Raw genomic sequence first — 26,742 nt, 5'->3', positions numbered from 1 at the left:
GCGGCCCCTTCGCGGCGTGGCCTGGCAGGGCTGACGCTGCCTCAGCCGGTCTCCGCGTGCGGGCCCGCGGCCCTGCCCCTGAGCTCACTCCCGTCGCGGACCTGAGAACTGTTGACTTTTAAGTTCGTTTAAAACGGTTTTTTTACCTGGTAGGGTGGAACGGGGGCTGACCGACTCTCATTTGCTCAACCAGAAACAGAATTCCCAAAAAGATTTTTTTAAAGGTACAAAACCCAGAATTGGAGAGAAGAAAACAACAGTTTTATGAAGAAGCTCAAATATAGATGGACAGACGAGGAATTCTGAGTCCTACTTAGGCGTCGGAGAAAGTGAAACCAACCCAGCTCACACCACAGTGTCCTTAAAAAGCCCAGAGAACCGCAGCACTAGAACCCAGAACCAGGGAGGAGAACGCTGCAGCGAGGAGGCCCGGCCCGGGGTCTCTTTCAGGGCTTAGTTGGGGTTGGAGCTGGAACCCAGGGTCTCATGCATGCTGGGCAGGCGCTTCAGTGCTGAACCGCACCCTGCCCCCATCACACAGCGTGGGTAGGGAGAAAAAGAAGAGTTATTTGCTGAATAAATGAATGAAAATTAGTCCCTGTTAATGGCTCCTCCCCTCTGCTGTTCCTAGAATGCGTTGGCCATCAGTGCATCTCTCAGAATGTAGTTCCATCACATTGAGCAGGGCATGGCGGTGCACATCTGTAATCCCAGCACTCGGGAGGCTGAGGCAGGAGGATCATTGCGAGATCAAGGCCAGCCTGAACTGCAAAGGGAGACCTTGTCTCAAAAAAAAAAAAAAAAAGAAAAGAAAAAATTCCATCACAAAGCACGGTGCGACCATGTCTATGCCAGAGGTTTTAGGCTGAGTATTAACCGATGCCCTAAGGGTACAGTGTTGAGCCACATGTGCAGGTAGGTCATCATTACCTTTAACGTGCTAGTGCTTAGGAGTATCAAACTGTGCCATTGTGGGGTATGTCCTGTAAATGTGCCCACTGCAGTGCACTCATTTGTAAAGGGACAGAGTGGGACTTATTTCTACAGCTGTTCTAGCTCTTCGGAGTATTTGGTATAAGATTCTAGGATACTCTTGAAGAGATATTTGTGTGCCCGTCTTCATAGAAACACTATTCGCAGAAAAAACAAAAAGGAAAGAAAGAGACACTATTCACAATAGCCAAGAAGTGGGAGCAAGCCAGATTTCCATCAACAGGAGAGTGGCTAAGAATGTGAGGGGTGCGTACAGTGGAACATTCTGGCACCTGCTATGGAGAGGGCCTGGGGGACACGATGCTAAGTGAAATAAGCCCGTCCCAAAAAAAGACAAATACTGTGTGATCCAATCTTGTGAGGAACTTAATCAGAATCGGGGAACAGAAACTAGATAGCTTTCTTCAAAACAAACCAGTAAGGCTGGCTCCTAGGGGCTGGGAGGACAGGGAAGAGGAATTGTTTCGTGGGTACAGCTTCAGCTTTGCAAGACTGAAAAGTGCGGGTAATCGCATTTCACAACATGTGAATGTATTTCACACTACTGAACTGTGACCTTAAAATGATTCATATAAAAACTTTTGTCTTTTTTATGATAATAAAACAAGAGTCCATGGTAACTCCCTGTGTAAGCCAATGTTTGACACACTCGCAGGCCCTAGAACGGCATCAGGACCTGTGAACAGGGGATAAGGTCTAGAGCAGCTTCACTGGAATATACCTTGGAAGTGATTTTTATTTAATTCTTTAATAAAAGTTCCTTCAGTGTCTACGGAATATAGGAAAAACTACCTTCAGCTACTAACGATATAGCTGCTGATCAGCTTTTAGTGCAGAAATCTTCACGTCTGCAGCCAGCAATCAGAGATCTCAGCCTCTGTTAGTCACACTGGCTGGTCACAAAAATCCTAACGGTCTACACTGGCTTTTCAGCTCGCACAGACTCCTGTCCGTGACTCACTGGGTATTTGCCACACCTATGAAAGTCAGTAAATCCTGGCATCACATTTTTACGGTTAACGAAACAGACTGGGAAGTTTGCCTCGCAAAACTACTACTCGTCGCCTCTGTGCTGTGAACCCGAGCTTCAAACTCCTATGTCCTGGTTAAAAATTTTGTTCTGGAAGGAGAAATCCATTCTTCTTTAAAATAAATAACCCAGGCCAGGGATAAAGCTCAGTGGCACAAGCACCTGCCTGGCACTCACAAGGTCCTGAGTTCGATTCCTGGTAGAAAAAAATAAAATTAAATAAATAACCCTGTGTTCACAGAGCATGAATTGCTCCAAAGCTAAAAAGGTGGAAACCACCCACGTGCCCGTCAGCGGATGAATGGGTGAGGAGAATGTGCCACAACATACAGCCGCATAGTTCTTCAGCTTTGATGAAGGAGATTCTGACCCACAACGCCGCACGAGGAGCCGCGAGGACATCATGCTGAGATCAGCCACTGTAGGCTTCCACTCAGACCGAGGACAGCCGCAGACTCCTGGAGCCGCGGAGGGCGAGTGCGGCTGCCCGGGCCTGGAGGGTGCGTCTGCACAGGTCCCGGGAGGGGCCGCTCTCAGGGCGCATGTGCGCTACAGTGCTGCAGCGTTCAGGGCATAGCGATGTTCCTTTTGTGGTCGTGGAGGCGGTATTTGAGACTGAATGCAGGGCCTTCCCCCTGAGCCACACCCCCCGGCCTCTTGCTTTTCTTTCGTGGAGTTTTGAGGCAGAGGGTCTATTCTGACTGTTCCCAGCCGTAAGTCCCCTCCGCCGACCATGTGGGACTCACAACTCGCACGCAGCCTTCCTCCTGGCTCTCGGTGTCTGCTCTTTCCAGCCCCTCGGGGGTTAACAGTGAGTCCCAAGAGGCTCTTTACTATGGTGAATGCCCAGGTGAAGAAGAAAGCATGTCCTTTTCCTAAACAGGATTATTAAGAAAGATGTCATAATTGTGACTCAGATCTCTGACCGGCTCTTTAATAGCTCTGTGACACTAGGTGAATGCATCCTTTATCAAAATCCAAGTATCTATTTTAGTTTTGAGTATCCTATTAGGAGTCTCAGTGTTCTCAGTTTAGTTTTACAAATGATTAATGAACACCTACTATGTGCCTGGCATTGTCCAAGGGGAAATGTCTTCCCTTCCTTCTCCACTCAGTGAATAAGTATTTGGCTGCCTGCTCTATGCCAGCTACTGTGCTGCATTTGGGGAAAGTATTTAAAAAGTTATAGGGGCTGGGGATTTAGCTCAGCAGCAAAAGTGCCTGCCTGGCAAGCGCAAGGTCGTGAGTTCGGTTCCCGGTACCGGAGAAAAACCAAAAAATAAAAAATTAAAAAAAAAAAAGTTATAATGCAGGAGTGTCAGAAGTATGACGGAGAGCTGGGCACGGTGGCACACGCCTGTAACCCCATGGCTTGGGGCTCAACCTGAGTTTGAGCCCAGCATGGGCTACAGTGAGTTCAAGGCCAGCCTGAACTGTATCATGGGAAAAAATATGTCTTAAAAAGCCAAAAGTAAGAAAAAGTAATGGAGAAGTGGAGGCTGCTGCTGGGTCACACAGAAGACGCACTTGAGACTGGGGCGGTCCTGGGCGGCAGTCGGGAGGCAGTGAAGGCTGCCTGAGCCTCCCAACACACGTGGGGTGCCGGGACCGCAACATGAGTGGAGCTGAAGGAGACTGGAGACCCTAACAAGGTTAAGACGAGGCAACCTCGTGAGTCTTATTAAGGCGATGTTGGCCAAAGCTGATTTCTGTTGCTTGCAACCAAAGAACACCACTGGATTCAAACTGAACCATCAGAGCTGGGCGTGGTGGTGCATGCCTGCAATCTCAGGTAAAATTGCTGTGAGTTTGAGGGAAACCTGAACTACAGAGCAAGGCTCTGTCTCAACAAACAAGCAAACTCATTGATTCATACACATCAAAGCTAGCAAGGAACTCTAGGGAAAATGTGGTTTAAAATCAAGCATCTACCCAGGCATGGTGGCACACACTTGTAATCCCAGCACTTAGGAGGCTGATGCAGGAGGATTGCTGCAAGCTTGAGGCCAGCAGGCCAAATAGTGAGTTTAAGGCTAGCTTGATTACACAGCGAGCCCCTGTCTCTAGGCATAGAGGGTATTCATAGTCCTAATGTTTAGACTGGATCACTGAGGCCTGGACTATAAGTCACCTGCCAGCATCAACGTGAGAATGAGCCAGGCCAGGCCAGGCCTCCCAGCACCTCTCTTCTGAGTCCAGGTAGCTCCAGGAAGGACGCCTTCCTTTAGTGGAGACAGTGATATTCCAGTACAAACGAGAGAGGGAGAAGGCCACCGCAGCAGGAGAGAGGTCAAAGGTGCCAAACCGCACTCAGAACAAGCGTTTTGAAATTTTAAAAAATAAACTCCCACATGAAATCGCAGTTGTACTTTTTTTTAAAACTTCCCTTTCGTCAACTTAATCTTCTCCTTACTCAACCAACTCTTTTCTTGATCTGAACAAAATGAAATTTTGTTCTTATGTCTTGGACAGCTAGCTCTTCACCAAGGAAATGAAGCATCCTGAATTGGATCCTTCTGGAAAAGACTGGGAGCGGGCGCCACCTGGTGGCCAGAGTTGTTCAGACCACGGTTGTGTAATAAAAATATTCAAATGAGTTGTGTGGTTTACAGGGACTCGTAGGAAACCCTTTTCCAAAACAAATTTATCTCTAGTCTCTGTTAAGAGGTTAACGTCTGGCAAGCGCAAGGTCCCGAGTTAAATTCCTGGTACAAAAAAAAAAAAAATGTTTGAGCCGAGTGTGGTGGCGCACGCCTGTAATCCTAGCACTTGGGAGGCAGAGGCAGGAGAAGCGTTGCAAGTTCAAGGCCAGCCTGAACTGCATAGTAGTGAGACCCTGTCTCAAAAAGAAAAAAAGGGGTGGTGTTAATGTACTAGTTTCTACTACAGTATTGTTTATACTGTTGTAAAAAATGCGACTTTTAGGCTACAGCAGAGGTTCCAAAATGTCTTAAAACTTGAGAGGGGTCTGCCCTCTTCCATTTCCTACACCAGTGCATACCTACCGAAGACTGGACACCCACAAGATATGTCACAGCCAGGCGTGGTGGTGCACGTGGTGTAATCCCAGCATTCTAGGAGGCTGAGGCAGGAGGATTGAAAGTTCAAATCCAGTTTCGTCAGTTAAGTGACTAAGCAAGAGATGACGATGATGAAGATGATGTAATAATAATAATAGGACTGGGATGTAGCACAGTGTGATGGCCCTGAGTTCAGTTCTCACTATCAGGAGGAAAAAAAGGAAGGAAAGTCGCAACAGACTGAATGAAGGCAGTGATAAGAACTCAGTCATCTGCCTGGGAAGGTAGCTCAGTGGTACGGTGCCTGCCTGGCAAGCACAATGTCCTGAGTCTGAGTGCCAGTGCCCCCCAAAAAGAATTCGATTGCCTGCCACTAAACCAAATACTCAAGAGATTTGTGCAGTGTGTTACAAGGCGAAAAGGAAGCCATTCATCCACTTACCTTAGTTATTTTGCATCAAGTACATCACTTGCATTTTTTCAATCAACACATATGCTGAATTTCTCGGTTTCGATTTTTTTTTTTGTCTTTTTGAGACAGGGTCTTGCTATGCAGTTCAGGCTGGCCTTGAGCTCCCTTGGTAGCCTAGGCTGGTCTCAAACTCGCAACGATCCTCCTGCCTCAGCCTCCTGAGTGCTGGGATTATAGGCATGCACACCACGCCCAGTTCAGTTTTGATATCTAATATGATAAATATGTGTAGATGCATTTGTCCCTTGGTACCTGTGGTGATTTCAGGGCTTCCCACAGATAGTATGATCTTCAGATGTATTTAAACCTTTATTTGGATAGAATACACCATATATTTTAAATCATTGGCCAGGTGTGGTGGCACATGCCTGTAACCCCAGCACTCAGGAGGCTAAGGCAGGAGGATCACTGTTAGTTTGAGGCCAACCTGAACTGCATATTGAGACCCTGTCACAAAAATAAAATAAATAAATAAATAAATAAATAAATAAATAAATCATCTCTACATGACATTGTACCTAAAACAATGCAGGTGCCATATAAATAGTTGTTATACTTACTCTTTAAGAAATAGCAACTGTGCAAGTTCAATGCAGATGCTTTCTTCCTGAGCACAGTAAGTCCCCAATTTACAAAGAATTTGTGAACTTTCACGGGTGTACTGTGTAAGACTCCCAGGTGTACTGTTTAAAAATCACTTTGTCACGCCGGGCGTGGTCACGCACACCTGTAATCCCAGCACTCGGGAGGCTGAGGCAGGAGGATCGTTGTGAGTTCAAGACCAGCCTGGGCTACAAAGTGAGCTCAAGGCCATCCTGAACTGCATCGTGAGACCCTGTCTCAAAAAAGACCAAAAAAAAAAAAAAAAAAAAAAACCCTCACTTTGTTGGATCATGAAGGAATCAGACTTACAAATGTTCTCCCAGAATGGAACTCGTTCGAAAATTAGAGACTTACTGTTCTGGGCATTGAACCCAGGGCCTTTGTACTGAGCTACATTTCCAGCCCTTTGCTTATTTTTAATTTTGAGACTGGGTCTCACTAAGTTGCTAAGTTGCCCAGGCTGGGTTCAAACACAGTCCTCCTGGCTCAGCCTTCCAGAGTGCTGGATTACGGGTGTGTGCCACTGTGCCTCACCCCAGACATAATTTTTTTCCTGATTAATTTCTTCCTGTGGTTGTCTGAGTGTGAGGGTGCAGAACCCACGGACACCGAGGAGTGACTATGCCACTGTTATGGCCCTATCAGATGTCACCCCAAAGCCTCAGGCAGTCATGGGGCAGCTTCTAGTTTTTGATTGACTCGTGTTCCAACGCTGGGGTTATGTGTATGAGTGCTACACCCGCCCTGGGCTGGGCAGCCTGCATACAGTATAAGGGAGGGAAAGCAGCTACTTGCTGCCGCTCCTCCCCTCTTGCTCTTGTTGCTTTTGCTATTTCCCACCACCAGGCACCGTTGCCCCCTGCCACGCAGCAGCCGAGTACGGACTGAAACCTCCACAAACTGAGCTAAATAAACCTTTCCTTCCTTACTTCTGGGGATCAGGTATTTTGTCTCAGCAAAGACAGAAAAGTAACCAAGACAGCCACCCTTCACCTCCACACTGACCGCTCTTTCTGGCCCTCAGCCACAAGTCTGAAAGGACCCTGAGCCGAGTATGGACTGAAACCTCCACAAACTGAGCTAAATAAACCTTTCCTTCCTTACTTCTGGGGATCAGGTATTTTGTCTCAGCAAAGAGAGAAAAGTAACCAAGACAGCCACCCTTCACCTCCACACTGACCGCTCTCTCTGGCCCTCAGCCACAAGTCTGAAAGGACCCTGAGCTCAGAGAACTTGAGAGTCACTACCGTGGTGCTGCGTTTCCACTGCAGCGGGCGTTCACAGCAACCCCGTGGGCTGAGGCTCCCAGCAGTGGCCCCGCCCCTTTTCAGCTGATCTCAGAATTTCACGTGGATGAGGGCTGATGCGTTTCCATCAGCCACTCCCGTGAAGGCCCCGTTGTCTGCCGCTTGTCTTGTGCCCATAGAGAAACCAGATTAAAATAGTCACTGGAGGGGCTGCAAGTTTGGCTCAGTAGGAGAGCACATATTTTCATGTGCAGGGTCCGAGTTTTGATCCCAGCAGCACAAAAGTAGATAAAAGTTTTAAATTCGTCAGAAAAAGCTTAGACCCCTTTGGAAATAAAATAGAGGCATCTAAACTAAAAAAACTATGGCTTCGAATGGTTAATATCATACTCCATATGGTGATCTAGCACAACTTTATCAACTGTTCATTTGCTATTGGAAATACAGGTTATTTCCTATTTTAAATAATTGAAAATAGAAATATTTCTTATAAGTAATGTCAGAATGTGCATCTTTGGACCTGACTCTTCTCTGTAGCTCTATATCCTGAAGAGCTTTTTTCGGTGGTGGTGGTGGTACTAGTGATTTTTTTTTTTTTTTTTTTTTGTCTGTTTGAGACGGTCTTGCTATGTAGTTCAGGCTGGCCTTGAGCTCACTTTGTAGCCCAGGCTGGTCTCGAACTCGCAACGATCCTCCTGCCTCAGCCTTCCAAGAGCTGGTATTACAGGGTACTAGGGTACTAGTACCCAGTTTCACCAAGTTGTTAAATTGCCCAGGCTGGACTCAGACTTGCAATCCTTGCTAAACTGCCCAGGCTTGGCTCGAACTTGTGATCCTCCTACCTCAGCCTCCCGGACAGTGCTAGAATTACAGGCATGTGCCACCACACCCAGCACAAACTGCTGCTTTATGTGAAGATTTGCAACGTAAGACAAAAATAATTAAAGCAACTTCTTCTCAAAATATTATGTTTAGATTGTTGAAGGGATGCTCACTTTTCATGTAATATTACTAATAAACTTAGAAACTAACCTAAAGTACTGATCACCTCACATCAGCTACAGTCCACACTGACAAGAAAAGATTGTTCCCATAGAGGATGTGTTTTCAGAGATAATCTCTCACTGTCTCTCTTCCACTTATCCAAGGATTATTTTGTAAAAACATAATGGGTTCCTTTTCCAACTAAATTTTTTTTTTAAATTAAATCTGGGATTTCTCTAAGCTAGAAAAAAAATGTAATATGTATGCTGGATGTGGGGGCACATACCTGTAATCCCAGCGCTCAGGAGGCTGAGGCAGGAGGATCACCATGAGTTCAAAGCCAGCCTGGGCTACATAAGCCAGTTCAAGGCCAACCTGAACTACATAGCAAGATCCTGTCTCAAACAAACAAATAATAAGTAATATATCATATATACAAGCAAAAGAATTATCTAGAAGCTAAAGTAATGTACTTTATAGATGGATCGATGGGTGTAATTTCTTTTAAGTACTGGGGGTTTAACCCAGAGTTTTGCCCTGACCTACATCCTGAGCCTTTTTTTATTTTGAGTCAGAGTCTTGTTTAATCTCCAAATTGCCCAGATAAAATTTATTTTTATTAAGGAGAAACATGTAGAATGCACATAATAGAGTTTGAGTATTTTTCATACTGAGGATGAAGAGTATTTTAAGGCTAAAAAAAAAAAATTTGTTGCCTCAAATGTGACTGCGTTTTCTTGCCCTAATTATTCTATGTGTGTATCTTAGAATTCTGAATCTAAAGAATTGTTGCACTAGTGACAAATTGGGGGTTTTCTTTTTTTAAGTTAATTTTATTGGTACATTCTAGATATACATAATGACCACATTCACCAGAGGGAATTTGTATCTGTGCCTGATACATCTTGAATCTTTCTTTTCCCCGACCCCTTCCTCTCCCTTCAACCCCTCTTCCCCTCCCTATTTACAAAGCTTTGTTTCCATTTCTTTCCTTCTATCCTCTTTTCTTTCTTCTCCTCCTTTCCCCTATAGAGGTTTTTAGTAGGATGTTGTTTCCGCATGAATAATTTTAAGTTTTTTAGACCAGTGCTCACGTCTTCGCCTGCTGTTATTTGCTTGAAGTGACTTGGACTCTGTCCCTTCCTTTTGCTGGAAGAACTCCTCCTCGTTCTAACAGCACAGATTCACCCTCACAGCACTTCTCTGCGAGGTCCCGGCAGTGACATCTCCCCTTTGCCTGTCGTCTGTGTGTACCGACAGTTTATCACTTGAGGTTGTGCCGCAGACTTAGGTGAGGTGGGTGGGGGAGAGCGGGAGGCGGCTGCGTGGCAGCGTTAGACTCGAAGGGCAGCTCTAAAGGAGGGGGAAGAGGGGAAGATGAGAAGAAAACGCTGACGTGGGGTCTGAGTCTATCGGGATACACTTAGTTTAGCTGAAGGATTAGCACTGAGAGTTTTCAGAGGACATTTGTGGGGCAAAGGGAAAGAGAAAAAGAGGCAAATGAAAAGGGAGAGAAGGAAGAGAAGAAAAATTGAGAAAAAAAATAAGAAACAAGAGGAAGGAGTCTGGCGAGAAGCGGGTAAAGATAGGAGGGGAGAATTCCCTGAGCCTCTGTAAACTATGTTGGAAGAGGGGCAGGTGGAAGAGAGGCGCATAAACAGACGTGCTTCTATTAGAAAAAAGGAGAAAATAGTGGAATAGAAATGGGACAATGAACAAAAAGAGGAAAGCAGCGAAATGAAAAGAAAAAACCCCAAAATTTAAAAACTAAAATAAAAAAGAATATAATAAAGTAAGAATAATAAAAGAAGATTTCTATTTCTTTTTTTAAACGCACGGCCCTTTTCCTCAGCCTAGGAGAGGTATCTGGTTGCGCTGGAGGTCAGAGGTGTTGCTCTGCCCCTAGGATGGTGCTGTGTGCGCCAGGCGTCTAGTTGGGGCGAGAACGAGGTGCCAGTGTGAGCACCCGACCCTTTGTAACTCAGGCTGAAGCTGGCCTCTCACTGCAGGGGCTTGGGTGTGTGTGCATCAGCTCCAGCCCTTCAGCAGGGCAGCCTTTACCCTGCACTCCAACCGCTGGCCGCCTCCCGGGGCTGTCCTTCCCTCATCCACGCTGCGAGCCTGACAGCGTGTACTGGGGCTTGCAGCCAAGCGGCTGCTCTGAGACCCAGGTTCCAGTGTTCAGCCCTTCCCTACAGTGGCGGCCCACCGCCAGCTCCTGTTCTGTGACTATGGCGGTGGACGCCACACCCAGGTCCCTCACCCACCATTGACGATGGAAGGCCACCCTGGGGGCAGTGTCCCATGTCTTCCCGGCTGCTCCGACTGCCGCTGCTTCTCTCACCCCCAGTGCAGTTCTGTGGTTCCCTGGTTCCCCAGTTCCCCGTGAGCCAGCTGTCCCATCTCACTGTCTTCCAGCTGGCAGCCAGCCAGAGTCGGTTTGCAGTGCAGTGGTCTGCAGGGATCCTGCTGTCTTCCCTGATGTGAGTTCTTCAGTATCACTTCCCTCCTGGTTTCCAGGTAACCTCCTCTCACTTCGCTTCCTCTCCAAGCTACTGCTTTCCAGACTCTAGAAACTTTGTCCCGTAATAGCTGACACTCAGTTTTCCATCTGCCAGGATCTTGTTGAAGTTTTTTTTTGGTCTTTTTGAGACAGGGTCTCACTATGCAGTTCAGGCTGGCCTTGAGCTCACTTTGTAGCCCAGGCTGGCCGCGAATTCACAACAATCCTCCTGCCTCAGCCTCTCGAGTGCTGGGACTACAGGTGTACACCACCACAGCCGGCTTGTTGAAGATTTTTGCATCTATATTCATTAAAGACATAGGTCTATTGTCTTTTTTTGTTTTTACTTGGGTCCTTGTCTGGCTTTGGAATCTGAGTAATGCTGGCTTCCAGGAATGACTTTGGGAGTATTCTTTCCCTTTCAATTTCATTAAAGACTTTGAGGAGTACTGATGTTTTTATAGACATCAACAGTGAATCTGGACATTAGCTTTTCTTAATTGGTAGGTTTTTTAAAAAATTATTGCTTACATCTCATTGCTTATTATTAGATTGTTCATGGTTTTCATATCTTCTTCATTCAGTTTTAATAATTCATATGTATCTAGGATTCTATACATTTCTTCTGAACTCTCCAACTTATTGGTGCACAGGTTGGTGAAGTAGTTGTTAATGATCTTTCTTATTTTGACAGTGCTTGTGATTTTACCTTTTTCAATTCTAATTGCATTGATTTGAGTTTTTTTCTCTTTTGGTTAATGGTTTATCTATTTGTATATTCCTTCAAACAAAAACTCAGATTCATTATTTTTTTTGTCTCAACTTCACTGATTTTTGCTCTGATCTTTATAATTTTCTTCCTTGTACTAGGTTTGGATTTCAAGTGTTTTTATTTTTCTAAGATCTCCAGGTGAATCATTAGGATATTTATTTAGGATTGCTCTATTTTTTGTGATGTGGGCATTTACAGCTGTAAACTTTCTTCTTAGGACTGCTTAGATTGTGTCCCATAAATTCTGATATGTTGTACTGGCATTATTGTCTAGTTATAGAAACTGTCTTATTTATTCCTTGATTTCCTCTGTAATCCTTTGTTGAGAGTGTATTATTATTTAGTTTCCATGCATTTGCCTAATGTCTGTTTTCTTGTGTTGTTGATTTCTAGTTTTACTGTACTATGATCTGATAAGCAGCATGGTATAATTTCAATTTTTTTTTTAGATGCTGAGGGCTGCACCCTCATGGATGGGTTTGATGCCTTTTTAAAAAAAAGGTTTTTTTGAGACATGGTCTGGCCAGGCTGACCCTGAACTCACAGCAATCCTCCTGCCTCAGCCTACCAAGTACTAGGATTACAGGTATACACCACTGTGCCTGCCTAATTCTTTTATATGTACTTAAGCTTTCTTTATTAGCTAGTATGTAGTCTACTTTGGAGAAAGTTCCATGTGCTGCTGAGAATGTGTACTCCGTTGTTGGGTAGAACACTCTGTGGATATCTAAGTACATTTGTTTGGAGGTTTTATTCAACTCGTATTTCTTTGTTGACTTTTTGTGTAGTTGATCCATCTACGGGTATTTGTGATAGTCGGGTACTGAGATTCCCCACTATAACTGTGTTTATGCTTATCTTGTCTTTTATGTTCAGTAGTGTTTGCTTTATGATGTTGAGTGCACTGTTGTTCTGTGCATTCATTTTTATAATTGTTATCTCTTCCTGTTGGACTGTTCCCTTATCCAACAGGGATAACCTTCTTTGCCCCTTTTGAGCAGATTTGGCTTGAAGTACGTTTTGTTTAAATATAGTAGTTACACCTGCTTTTGGAGGGATCCCCATTGCGTTGAATATTGTTTTCTATCCTTTGATTTTTAGTCTATGAGTTTCTTTTTCAGTTAAAAGTATTTCTTTAGAGCTCAGAGGCACAGTGCCTGCCTGGCAAGTGCGAGGTCATGAATTTGATCTCCAGTACCAAAAAAAAAAAAAAAAAGGTATTTCTTGTACACAGAACACAGTTGGATTGTTTCTTTATTCACTCTGCCAGTCTACAGAACTAAGACCGTTCACATGGAGACTTCCTGCTGGTAGGTATTTTTTTTTTTGGTTTTTCTCCGGTACCGGGAACTGAACTCACGACCTTGCGCTTGCCAGGCAGGCGCTTTGCCGCTGAGCTAAATCCCCAGCCCCCGGGTAGGTATTGACTTACTCCTGTCAGTGCCATATTTTCTGGTTGCTGATTCCCTACCTTTCCCTTCTACTTAACTGCTCATCCTACCTGGTGTATTCATTCTATTAGGCCTTCCGTCCTTGTTAGTTTCATTATCTCTTTCTATTTTCTAATTCCTTCAGATTTTTTGGAGTCCTGGTTTGGTGGCCCTCAATTTTTCTAGGTGCTCTTAATCATGAAAATATCATTTCTCCAACACTGTTGTTGTTGTTTGAGACAGAGTCTCACTCTGAGGTTCAGGCTGGCCTCGAACTCATGGCAATCCTCCAGTTTCAACTTCCCAAATGCTGGCATTACAGGCATGCACCACCATGCCTGACTTCTCCAACAATTTTGAAAGATACCTTTGCTTTGTTTTGGGTTTTTGTTTGTTTCTTGAGACATGGTCTTTCTATGTATTTCAGGCTAGCTTTGAGTTCCCTATGTATCCTAGGCTGGCCTTGAACTTTCAGTGATCCTCTTGGTGCACCACCACACCGAGTTGGGCGTGTTTTTTTGTTTCTTTGTTTGTTTTTGGTCTTTTTGAGACAGGGTCTCACTATGCAGTTCAGGCTGGCCTTGAGCTAACTTGGTAGCCCAGGCTGGTCTTGAACTCACAAGGATCCTCCTGCCTCAGCCCCCTGAGTGCTAGGATTACAGGCGTGTGCCACCACGCCTGGCTACACTCAGCTTTGAAAGTTAGTTTTGCAGGATATATAATTTGGAGTTTTAAACACTTCAGGCTCTTGTCCTTTAAGGTTTGTGTTGAGAAGTCTCCTATAAATCTAATGGGTTCTGATCTCACGTTATAAATGATTCATCACTTTTCTCTAACTGCTTTTAAGATTCTGTTGTTGTGCATGTGGCTTTAGAGGGACATCTAGATAGAAGCCATAACATCCAGGAATGGGTCACAATATTGTTAATGACCACAAAGCAATCTCGATATTGGCATCCTAAGAAAACCAATTAATAGCAACAGCTATGTCACCTTGGCTATAGTAATAAAATCAGCATCAACTGTAGCACCAAATACAGAGTATTGACAAACCTAAGGATCATTAATGTACCCCCCTTAGCTATACAAGAAATCTATAATTATAGTATGAATACTAAGACAAACCAAATATTGACCTACAGCAAATATCTACTAAATGGAAAAACTTTCCCTCTACTAACAGCAGAACAGTATACAGGAGCAACAGTATTAACTACCTATCTAGAGATGCATAAAGTTCAATGGTTATACGAGTAAAGCCGGGCATGGTGGCACACACCTATAATCCCAGCACTTGGGAGGCTGAGGCAGGCGGCTCACTCTGAGTTCAAGGCCAGCCTGAACTGCATAGTGAAACCCTGTCTCAAAAAGACAAAAAAAAAAATAGTAATACTAGTAAAGATACAGGGGGAACCAGAGAATGAAAAGGCTAAATTTGAGAAATTCATCAGTGAGATATGAGGAGGACAAAAACATGAGACAGGAGGTCCCACTGAGGAGTAAAAGGAAATTAGAGAACTACAGAAAAAAAAGATGAGCAAGAAAAAGAAAAACATAAACAGCAAAACACAAGAAAGAAATATAAGGAAGTTAAAAATGTTTAAAGGGGAAAAGAGAATAGAAGAGAAAAGCAGCCTTCTAAAAGAGAAAAAAGGGAGAAAACACCCAAGGCCCCAGAAAACCTGATAAAGGAAAGATAAAAATAATAAAAAAGACTCAAATCACAAAAAAAAGATTGAGTCAAAGAATAAATTCCTGTATTTTTGAGTGAGTGGTTTCTTTCCAAGATCCGCAGTTTTGGGATCCAGCCAGTCACAGTTCTCTCTGCCTAGCTTTAGGTGCTGTGGCTTTTCGAGGTGCCCTCCTCACCCCACAGGCTGCTGTTTGTTCACCCCAAATGTAGCTGCTGTCCAAGCCAAGTCTTGTGGTTGCTCCTGTGATAGAGGAGAAACACAACCCTCTGGTCTCTGCTGCATGGAAACCCTGGGGTGGGGGTTCAAGTGGATTGCTGGACTTCATAGCGATGGTCATGGGCTCCCCTTCTCTGCCCAGGTGTTGTCCTTATCCAGGGTCAGGTCGGCTGGCTAGTCCTTGCCTCTGCTGCCCTGTGCCAGGGGGAGAACTGGCGGGTGACCTCACCCTCGTACAGGGCAGGGTGCATCGGGTGCACCCTGCTCACTCAGGCGCTGCACGTGTTGCGTGCTGCGGGACTGCCACACTTTGGGTGGGGCGTGGGCCTGCTTGTTTGCAGAGGCTGGTGATGCGCTTTTGCAAGTGAGATTTGTGCTCTTTTTGAGGAGCCCCAAAATTTCTTGGCATGTTTCCAAGGACTGCAAGGTAGGCATTCCTTATCAAACTACTGGTAAACTGCACTGTTTTCTCTTATTTATTTCCTTTTATATGTATTTTCCAAGAAGGTGCTGTTGAACCTAAACAGTCACTTAGAAGCAAGACATATTTTGCAAATTTCTATTATATTCAGTCAAACATGCATTACGACCCAAATCCCTTCCTGCCCAAAACATAACCAAAGAGCTAAAGGCTGGCTTACTGTGCTCTTGAACTATTCAGGGCACCTATATTTGTTGATTCCATGTTAAATCAACAAAAAGATACTGAGCAGCACTGTGTTCAATGTATGTATTGAACATTACTTTGTACATACTGAATATCTGAAATGGAAGCCTGAATGTTTAATCTATAAGGAGTTTTTGTATAAACTGAACATAAGTTTCTGCAGAACAGTAAAGGATAAGATCTTTTAATTCAGTTACACTCTCTAGGTCATGATTACTTTCATTACCCTTGAAATATGTAGCATAGCAGTACCTCAGTTTACGAACTTAATTGTTTTACAATTTGGGGGAAGATGGCTGTTTGTGTTTGTGTGAGGAAGATGGCTGTGGTCATGTTTGTCACATGATGCAGTTTGCAAGTAGAAGTACAATTTTGCCAAACACTTTTGTTTGTGAACCAAATCATGTACCGAGGTATTTCAAATTTATTTATTTTTTATTTTTTTTTACCTTTCAAATTTAGAATTTAGAACTTTGGAGAATTATTTTTAAGATTACAGAAAGAGGCCGGGCGTGGTAGCGCATGCCTGTAATCGCAGCACTTGGGAAGCTGAGGCAGGAGGATCATTGTGAGTTCAAGACCAGTCTGGGCTACAAAGTGAGCTCAAGGCCAGCCTGAACTGCATACTGAGATCCTGTTTCAAAAGGACCAAAAAAAAAAAAAAAAAAAAAAAAAGACTACAGAAAGAACATGGCTCCCTTCTGACTCAATATGACTCCCTTTTAAATAAATAGATAGGGACAGAGAAGAGCTGGGTGGAGTGGTCCTTGCTAAGTTGGGCACTTAAGATTTGCTGGGAAAAAAATAGAAAATAAATCCTCTCAGTAGGCAGGGATGGTGTCATAGCTCACGAGGTGAGTGGGGCTCACTGTGGACAGTGGGGTCAGCCTGGCCATGGCAGAGCATGACTTTTCTTGTTGAAGAACAAACAAATGGAAGTTACTCAGGAGGCTGAGGCAGAAAGAGCAGAAGTTCAAGGCCAGACTGGGCAACCCAGTGACACTCTGTCTCACAATAAAAAGGGCTGGGTATGTAGCTCAGTGGTAGAGTGCCTCTGGGTTTGATCACTGGCATTGAACAAGAGAGAAGGGAGGAAATGAGGAAGGAAGGAAAAAAAGGAAGGAAAAAAGGAAGGAAGATGAGAAGGGAGGAAGGAAGGAAGGAAGGAAGGAAGGAAGGAAGGAAGGAAGGAAGGAAGGAAGGAAGGAAAGCTGGGCATGGTGGCACACATCCATAATTCCAGCACTCAGGAGTTGAGGCAAAAGGATCACTGTGAGTTTGAGACCAGCCTGAGCAATAAGCCGAGTACAAGGCCAGCCTGAACTGCACAGCAAGTCCCTGTCTCAAAAAAAAAAAAAAAAAAAAAAAAAAAAAGGAAGGAAGGAAAGTGTAAGGTTCCATTTGTACCTTATTCTCCCAATCCCAAGTTGTCTGCCAGCAGTGTTCTCAGCACTGGTGCCCTCAACAAACACAAGATGTCATAAAAAAGAGAGGAAGGAACTTGGAATCTTCCAAGCACCAGGACATCTGAAGACACCCTAACATTTACACCAACACCTCAAGGACTCTGCCCATTGAGGCCCAAAGCACCCAGAGAACACTGACCACTGTGATTTTCTAAGATCCTCCCATATAACGTCCCTTGCCTTCTTTCAAGCCCTATACAAAAAAAAAACCCACTTTTCTTTGCTCCTTGCAGATGGCTTTTCTGCCCTCTATCTGCCTGCACCCAAGCACAATAAATTCCACTTGCCTTGTTGCCATCACACAAGCCTGGTGATCTCAGCTCATCTCTGCCTCACACCATTCCTTACAGAGAGGAAGGAAAAAAAGGAAGAAAAAAAAAAAAAATCACATGAACTCTTGGCATCCTTTCTTATCCTGATTGGTCTGAAATTATCAGGATACTTTTCCAATCTGATGAGCCTGTGAATAGAGTGGTTTTCTGAAATTTTGCTTGGAATTCTTTATATTCTTAAGACGAGGGGTCTCTGGCTCTGAAAGCCAGAAACTCTTAGCACACACAGAAGTCTCTTTTGACAGCCATCCGGGCTGGGGCTATAACTCAGCAGCACAGTGCCTGCCTGGTAAGCACAAGGCTGTGAGTTTGATTCCCAGTACTAAAAAAAAAAAAAGAAAGAAACTAGAATTGACAGCCATCCGGTTGAGAAAGAAGTCTTCCTGCCTCTCATACTGCGTTATCACGTGTGGTTGGCCAGAGTGAACCCTGAAAGGAGGCAGCTTTTCCCCTTCTCCTGTGGCTCCCAGGGCCAGGCCTGCCATCAGCAGACTCAGGATGATGAAAGGGGACTTTGTTCTGTGTGCAGATGCCATATCCCGAGACCCTAGAGTGTATAACCCACGCTCTTAGGAAGGCCTGCAAAGGAAAAAGAATGCGGGGGAGGGGGGTGGAGAATGGAAACAAGACTTATCAGAAAATTGCTAACAGGTGGTTGAAACCAACCCCTTTTACACAAAAACCCTCCTCTGTGTGTTAGGTCCATCTCAGTGCCCCGCTGGCATGGAGACTGCTGAGTGTGTAAAGCTGCCCTTAATAACAGCACATTACATTCAGGCTCGCAGTGGCTGAGTGCCAGTGCCTGTATCAGAGAGCTCTCTTGGCGCTCCATGGTGCCACAGCGCGGTGGAGATAGCAGGGGCATCTCTGGGCACAGCACAACACTGCCATGCCCCCACCACCAGAGGACAGGATGGCAGAGGAGCGCAGCGGAGAACAGCAGCTCACATCGCGGTAGCCAGGAAGCACAGAGGAAGGAACCTAGGAGGAGACACACCCTTCCAGGTCACACCTCCAGCGACCCAAACCACCACAGCAGGAGGAAGACCTGCCTCTGGGTTTAGTGTGTGAACTGTAGCTGCTGACACCGTGAAGCTGACTGGCACTGCTGGATGGATGGCATCTGTCACAGGGACGTACGCACTGGAGGGACACAGGCTCTCAGGCACTATGCATGACTGCAAGGGAAACCCAGTCGAGTGGCCTTGCCCGGGCTTCTCTTGCACTTGGGAACATTCTAAGCATTCAGTTCCTGGTACTCTTTTTATTTTTCAGGAAAGCATGTTAGGCTGTATGGTTTTCTTTTGTTTAAAAAAAATTTTTTTGGGCCACGTGTGGTGGTGCACGCCTGTAATCCCAGTACTTGGGAGGCTGAGGCAGGGGGATCGTTGTGAGTTCAAGACCAGCCTGGGCTACAAAGTGAGCTCAAAGCCAGACTGAACTGCATAGTGAGACCCTGTCTCCAAAAAAAAAATTTTTTTCTTTTCAGACAGAGTCTCACTCTGTAATTCAGGTTGGCCTCCAACTCATGGCAATCTTCCTGCCTCAGCCTCCTGACTGTGGGTATTATAGGTGTGCACCACCACACCTGGCTGTTTTAATTATTTGAAAATGTGGCATTTTAGTTGCTAATTGTGTATATAATATCTAATTCTAATATTAATGAATTAGGTATGTTCCCCTAAATATTCTCAACATTAAAGAACAGTGTTAAACCAATTAAAATGAAAATAAAAACTCAAACCTTATTGACAACCCAAAAGACATATGAATATGTGAGGGATATTTATTGTATTCAAAAATTTTAATGAGAAATTAAACATTCATTTATAATAATAAACCCATTACAAGCTAACATATTTTTCTGAAAAATCACTTGCTAAAGGAAAACGTTTTGTTAGAGAACTGGAGCTGTTTTACATTTTTACAAGTCTCTTTCTTGTCTGTATTTACAGAAGATCCCTGGATTTTCACATAATTCTCTGCATTCAGTCTTTTCTGATATCACATATTTGGTAGCATCTAGAAAATTCCAGTGTTCACTTGAGAGGGAGTGAAAGGTAAACAATACATCAGCTTAATTGTGAAAGTATATTTTCTATATTTAAACAAAATAGCCAAATTTCACAAGACAAAACATGCTTATACTGTTCTTCAGAAGTTTTTAATTATGTCCCAGCACTCTGGAGGCTGAGGCAGGAGGATTATAGAGAGTTCGAGACCAGCCTGGGCTACAAAGTGAGCTGAAGGCCAGTCTGAACTGCATAGTGAGACCCTATCTCAAAAAAACAAACAAACAAAAAAAAGTTTTTAATTATGATAAAGAACATGTTTACCATCTAAACTATTTTTAAGTGCACAATTTAGTAGTGTTCAATATAATTAAAGTTTGCATCTCATCATTCTGGGTCTATTGAAGAACTTCCTCTTTTCCTTCCTAGCCCTGACAATTACCATTTTACTTTCTGTTTCAATAAATTTGATTAATCTGCAGGCCTCATATTCAGTGGAACACTATTTTTGTATCTGGCTTGTTTTACTTGGTACAATATTCTGAAGTTTCACCTATACCACAGCAAGTGTCAGAATGTCTTTCCCTTTTAAGGCTGAGTAATATTCCATTGTATAAGTGTGTATACATGCATACAATGTATTTCGTCTATCCATTCCTTGGACGTTTGTGTTGTTCCCATTTTCTGCACTTTTGGTTACTGTGAACAGTGCTGCTATGAATACAGGCACATATCTTTTGGATATACACCTAGGAGCAAGGTTACTGGTTCATGTGGTCCTTCTGTGTTTATCTTTTTTGAGGAACCACTTGTTAGCCATAGCATCTGTGTCATTTTATATCCACATCAATTATGCACAAAAATTCCAATTTCTCCACATATTCCTCGCTAATTGTCATGATTTTTCTCATAGTGACCAACCTCACGGGTCTGAGATGGTATCTCACATGGTTTTGGTTTACATTTCCTTAATGATGCTAATGTTGACATCTTTTCATGTTTGTGGGCCATTTTTATATCTCTTTAGAAGATGTGTGTATGAAAGTGCTTTGTTTTTAATCTTTTCAGTTTTGGGCCTCAACCCTGGAGTTAGGTAAGTGCCCTCCCACTGAGCTATACTTTCAGTTGCTTTTGTCCTTTTAAAAACAGGTTATTTTTGTTGTTGTCAAGTTGTAAGAATTCTTTATATTTTCTAAATATTAATCCCTTATCAAAAAAATCCCTTGTCAAACATGTCACTGCAAATATTTTCTACCATTCTACTGGCTGACTTTTTATTCTACTGACTGTCTTTGTTTTTTCCATAGGTAGTGGGAATTAAATCTAAGACTTCTGCACTGAGCTATACCCCCAGCCCTTTTTTATTTTTTATTTTGAGGCAGGGTCTCACTAAATCATAAAATTGTCTACACAGGGCTCAAACTTATGATCCTTCTGCCTCATCCTCTCATAGTGCTGAATCACAAGAAACTGAAAATCTAATAAATCTATAGTTCTTACCTCCTGAGTTGGACCAGTAGTCAAAATACTCCTAATGATCCCCAGGAACAACTACAACCCTAACAAAGAAGAGCCCAGGACAAGATAACTTCACTGATACATTCTATCAAATAAAGAATAATTAATGTTAATCCTCTTTTGAGAAGTATGAGGCAAAAACAAGTCCAAATTCTTTCAACAAGGCTAGTATTATCCTGAGACCAAAGCCAAAGCCAATGTAAGAAAACTGTAGACCAGTATTTCTAATTGGTCTACAGAAGAAACTATCCTCAGCAAAACAAAAATTCAGGAGAACATCAATGGATTATATAGCATGGCAAAATGGGATTTATTTTTGCAACACAAAGATGATTTGGCATCGACAGGGTTTGAATATGGGGTATTGTCCTCCAAAGGTCAGTATTTTAAAAGTGTGGTCCCACAGGGGTGCTACTGGTGAAATGGAGAAAATATAACTCCCAACCTATTAGACAAACATGCCAAGTTTGTGGTCTCACCACTGAGGAATGAAGTCACAAACCAAAGGAGGAAGCCAGGAGAGCTTTATTGGAAATAAGAACTCCTGGATTTCCCAGAGTGGTCCCAAGTGGGTGGCCACCTAGGCTCTTTGTCAGGGGTAATTCATATAGCAAAATCACAGCATGAGTACAATGTGGGTCAGACTACAACCAACCCATAGGATTACTAGTTGCTTAGCTAACAGTGATCTAACAAGGCTGGGTCATGTAGCAAGGGTGAAAGGAAAGAACAGAGGCATTCTTGGAAAGGGAGCAGAGTATGGGTCCAAATGTTTTTGGTCACCCATCTGTGTCTGATGCCTAGGGAGGTCCACTGGGCCAGGTGGTGCTAATTACAGTATAATCTCAACTTAGCAGTGACATTATCTTGTCTTGGGCTTTTATTTGTTAGGTTTGTGGTTGTTGTGGAGGATCATTAGGAATATTTTGACTACTCATCCAACTAGGAAGGAGCTGAGTTACAGGTTTATTAGATTTTCAGTTTCCTGTGATTAAATTTTGATAGGTTGTGTGTTTCTAGGAACTTTTTTTTTTCTTTTTTGTCTTTTTGAGATGGTCTCACTATGCAATTCAGGCTGGGCTTGATCTCACTTTGTAGCCCAAGCTGGCCTCAAACTCACAATAATCCTCTTGCCTCAGCCTCCCAAGGGCTGGGATTACAGGCGTGCACCAGCACGCTGGGTGGAACTTTTCTATTTTATCTGTCAGTGATGGCAAACCTATGGCATGTATGCTGCAGCATGCTGTTTGTATCACTAAAAGCTCTAAAAGGTTCGCAATCACTGATCAAGGTTATACAATTTGTTGGGACACAATTTTTAGTTTTTTCTCTTTTTCTTTTTTTTTTTTTTTTGAGACAGGGTCTCACTATGCAGTTCAGGATTCAGGCTGGCCTTGAACTTACTATGTAGCCCAAGATGGCCTGAAACTTGCAGTGATTCTTCTGCTTCAGCTTCCTGAGCACTGGGATTACAGGTGTGAGTTACCAGCCCCGTTTAGGATTTTCTCCTAATATTTTTTATTTATCTAAAATAAATGGTAACGTTCCCTTTGTCAATTTCTGATTTTAGTTAGGTTTTTTTCTTCTTTCTTAATCTAGCTGTTTATCAATTTTGTTGATATTTTCAAAGAACAAATACTTGGTTTCATTGATTTTTTTTCTTTTTTTTTTGGTCTTTTTCAGACAGGGTCTCACTATGCAGTTCAGGCTGGCCTTGAGCTCACTTTGTAGCCCAGGCTGGCCTTGAACTCGCAACGATCCTCCTGCCTCCCAAGAGTGTTGGGATTACAGGTGTGTGTGCTGCTTTCCTCTCATTATTCAGAGTACATTGTGCAATTTTTTGCTGTACATAAGAGCTGGAATCTGGAGGCTGCATCACAAGTTACTTTCCTCTTTGCATTGCTTTTACTACATTCTGTGACTTTTGGTAAACTGTGTCCTTATTTCATTTGTCTCTGAATATCTTCTAGTTTCTCTTGTGATTTTTTTGGTTCTTTGGTTTTTGAAGAGCGTGTTGTTTAATTTCCATGTATCTGTGGGTTTCCCAGTTTTCCTTATGCTGTTAATTTCTAGTTTTATTTAATTGTAATTAGAAAAGACAGTGATTTCAAACCCCAGTTCCACTTTCTTTTTCCTTCTTTCTTTCCTTCCTTTTCTTTCTTACTGGAGAGTGAACACAGTTCCTCCCCACCTTTAAATTTTATTCTGACACAGAAGCTCTCTAAACCATTAAATTGCCCAGCTGAGCATGAACTTTCCTCCTGCCTGCTTCCCAGACTGAATGGATTATAAGAATGTGCCACTGTGCTTGGTTCTATTGTTATTATTTCTGAGGCATGTAATATAACTGCCATATACCTCGATTTCTTCATCTGTCATAGGAGTTAAATAATAGTTGTTGAGGATTAAACGAGGTAATAAATGAAAACAGCTTAGCGTCCTTCATGTGCTAATTGTGATAGAAGTACTACCACTACAATCTTAGTCTCACATTGTAGTATTCATTATTAATATAAAACTCTTATAATCCATAAGAATTATAAGAATCACCCATATGTTGATTTGTAATTTTCTAACACTGGGTATCCTACTATTCCATTCAGCTATCACACTATTCATAGGTACTGTAGACTTCACAACTGAAGGGCTCAGTCCCGTAAGACTGCCTTCATAGTCCCAAATCTGGGGACCTACCCACAGATCTGATTTAGTGGCTAAAACTTCATGGTTCTAAGAATCCCCTGCTCAACTTTGATTATTTGTTGGAATGATCTGCAGAACTCAGAACACTTTACTTATATGTACCACTTTATTATCCAAAATACAAATGAATAGTTGGATGAGGCAATATTTAAGGTCAGAGGATCCCAACCACAGGCATCTCTGTCCTTCCTAAATTGCAGTATGTCCCTGGATGTGGGTGGAGGTACTCAGCAAGGTGGATCTCACTGATGATGAGCTCAATGTTCAGTGCCCTCACTTTTCTCTGAGACTAATGGGTGAGACAAAAATCTGGCCCTCTATTCACTCCATCTTCCTGGTGACCAGCCTATCCTGCATAATCTAGCAACTCCATGCTAAGTCACCTCTTAGCTCAGATTCAGTTGTGATTGAAAGGGGCTTGTTATGAACAGTAAAAGGTGATCCCACCACTCCAGGAAATTCTAAGGGCTTTAGGTGCTCTGTGTCAGAAATCAGGGACAAATACCAACCTTTTAATTAATTAATTAATTATTTTAGTATAGAGGATTGAACTCAGGACTTTTGCACTGAGCAACATCCCCAAGCTTTTTATTTTTCATTTTGAGACACAGTTTCACTAACTTGCTAAGTTACCCAGGTTGGGCTCAAATTTGTGATCCTCCTCCCCTATTCTCTCAAAAGGGCTAGGATTACAGGCAAACACCATTACACCAATCTCTAGACACATTTTTTATAGCACAACTGGAAAGAAGTGAGATGACTTAAGGTTTCTTAGGGCTGAATGACTACTGGAGGGCTGAATGACTACTGGAGGGCTGAATGACTGCTGGGTTTTTGTTTATTTCCTTTTTCTTTTGAGACAGGGTCTCACTGTGTAGTTCAAGCTGGGCTTGAAATCATTATGTAGCCAAGGCTAGCCTGGAACTCCCTGTGATCCTCCTGCCTCAGCCTCCCAAGTGCTGGGATTACAGGCGTGTGCCACCGTGCCTGGCCAACTGAGACTATTTTAAGTGTGTCAGTCTTATCTTTTTAACTAGACCTCAGAAAAGGCAATGACATCAAGTTCAATGATTTACCTAGCATCACGCACTGTAAAAAACAGGTACTCAAGTGACTGCTATGTTGTAGTAACAGTAAATCCTTACATTCATATTAGCTTTCATGGTTTTATTAAATTGTTTCAAGTGCATTATCTACGTTGAACTTCATATACTTGGAAAGATCTCCGTTTTACAGATGATCAAACTAAGGTCCTGAGATGTCAAGTTATTCAGTAAACACAGTTCACCAGAAGCAGAGATAATGCAAATCCAGTTCCTCTGATTTGAATTAGAACAACAAGAAGTTACCAGACTCCAGGACATGTCCTAAAGTTTTGTGGCTGTTGTTTTGAGACAGGTTTCTTGCTATATAGTTCAGGCTGGCCTTGAACTCCCTCTGATCCTCTGCCTCAGTTTCCCAAGTGCTGGGATTCGAGGCATGTGCCACCATGCCCGGTTGTGAACAACTTTATTTTTCTCCTCTATTTTAGGACATCATGTGGTGAGGCTGGAATACTATCCTACCCCTACCCCAAGTGTTATTACAAAAAAAATATTAAAGAACAATGAGTTAGGCCCTGTAAAAGTTAATAGGTAAATTTGAAAGTGCTTTCCAACACCGAGATCCTACAACTTTAATTCTGCCTAAATTCTTAGCTCCTAGTGATGTGAGATGTCTGTAACCCACTTTATAAGGTCTCAAAATTCAAAGCTATGTTAATTTGAAAGGAAGTATACATTTTTTTCCTCTCTTTTTTTTTTTTTTGCAGTGCTGGAGATGGAATCCTACTGCATCCTAGGCAAACATTCTATCACATTCTACCCTTTTTCTCTTTCTTAATAGCCTGTCTATACTGTGCATGGTATTACACACCTGTAATCTCAGCACTCTGGAGAATGAGACAGGAAGATCTTCAATCAAAGGCTAGCCTGAGTTACACAGTGTGACCCTACCTTCAGAAAAAAAAAAAAGCTTACGTTGTTTGTAATTATATAAAAAAAATGCCCTGGAATCCAAGGCTGAATGTGAATATTAAGCCTCAAACATTTAATGTCACCAACTATTTATTATTAGTAGTTATATAATTGACCTTTGGTTAATAATACTTTGTTTATTAATACTACTTTAGAGCTAGAGTTATTTTGTAATCTTTGCACATTGCCATACTGGGTTGAAAATCTATAGAACGACCATTACATGTCAGGCACTACGATAACAACTTAGGTTCGCACAGTTCGTTTTTCATTTTCTCTTCTGAGACAAGGTGACGCTGAACTCACTGTGCAGCCCCGGCTGGCCTCGCACTCAAGGTGAGCCTCCCGCCTCAGCCCTGGAGTGCTGGGACTACAGGCAAGCGCCAGCTTCACACTTTCTTAAAAGACAAAGGATCACTAACTGCACTTTGGGTCACTTGACTGGGAATCAAACTGAGCTCAAGCAATATAAATCTCACCAACTTACTTCCTCAACTTCAACGTGCAGCGATAATAAGTACGAGAAATTACACGTTTTTCAGTGGAGTTAAACAATGCAATTCTGTCGCAGTGACAGAAAAAATTAAAACCTCACCAGAATGGCTAACTTATAACTAGAACAAAAAAAAAAAAAAGGTTTCAACAGCAGAAAGTTACAAATACTGAAAAGAGTTTGACTCTGGGTTGCATAGCCAGCACCGGCACCCGGAGGGGGACGTTACCGAACGCGGGGTCGGCTCCCACAGCCTTCCCACCCCTTCACCCGCCAGGGCGCGGGGGCCGCGGCCGTCAGTCGCCGGAACGCTGCGCGGGGCACCTCGAGCGCCTCTCACCGGATTCGAGGCAGCATGGCGGCAGGCTCCTCACGGGACACACCGGGGGCCACGCCGGTCTTCTCGGGCTGTTCCAGCAGTGGGGGAAGCGGTTCACCCTGGGACGCTGGCTCCTCGGGCAAGAACAGGCCAGACGAGGCCGGCGACACACGCTCCGAGCGGACGCGCGCTCCGACCGGCGCCCCAGCCTCCGCAGCCCCGCGCCGCGCGGGAGACCAGGAGCGCAGGGCGG

The 26,742-nt window shown here is 43.4% G+C and overlaps 1 protein-coding gene across 1 annotated transcript in view; it reads right to left on the bottom strand.

Moving 5' to 3' along the window:
* The window catches only part of LOC106146837 (phosphatidylinositol 4,5-bisphosphate 5-phosphatase A-like), a gene marked incomplete at its 5' end in the record, with an annotated part of 49,403 nt that extends 22,661 nt beyond the window's left edge, over nucleotides 1-26,742 (bottom strand). The window contains 1 exon segment of the mRNA XM_013505467.1: nucleotides 26,511-26,742. Coding sequence (XP_013360921.1) covers nucleotides 26,511-26,742 — 232 coding nt within the window.

Source organism: Chinchilla lanigera, unplaced genomic scaffold, assembly GCF_000276665.1.
Source record: "Chinchilla lanigera isolate Chin_1 unplaced genomic scaffold, ChiLan1.0 scaffold00096, whole genome shotgun sequence".
NCBI lineage: Eukaryota > Metazoa > Chordata > Mammalia > Rodentia > Chinchillidae > Chinchilla > Chinchilla lanigera.
Note: the sequence above shows the minus strand (reverse complement) of the source record. Positions and strands in the feature narration are given on the sequence as shown.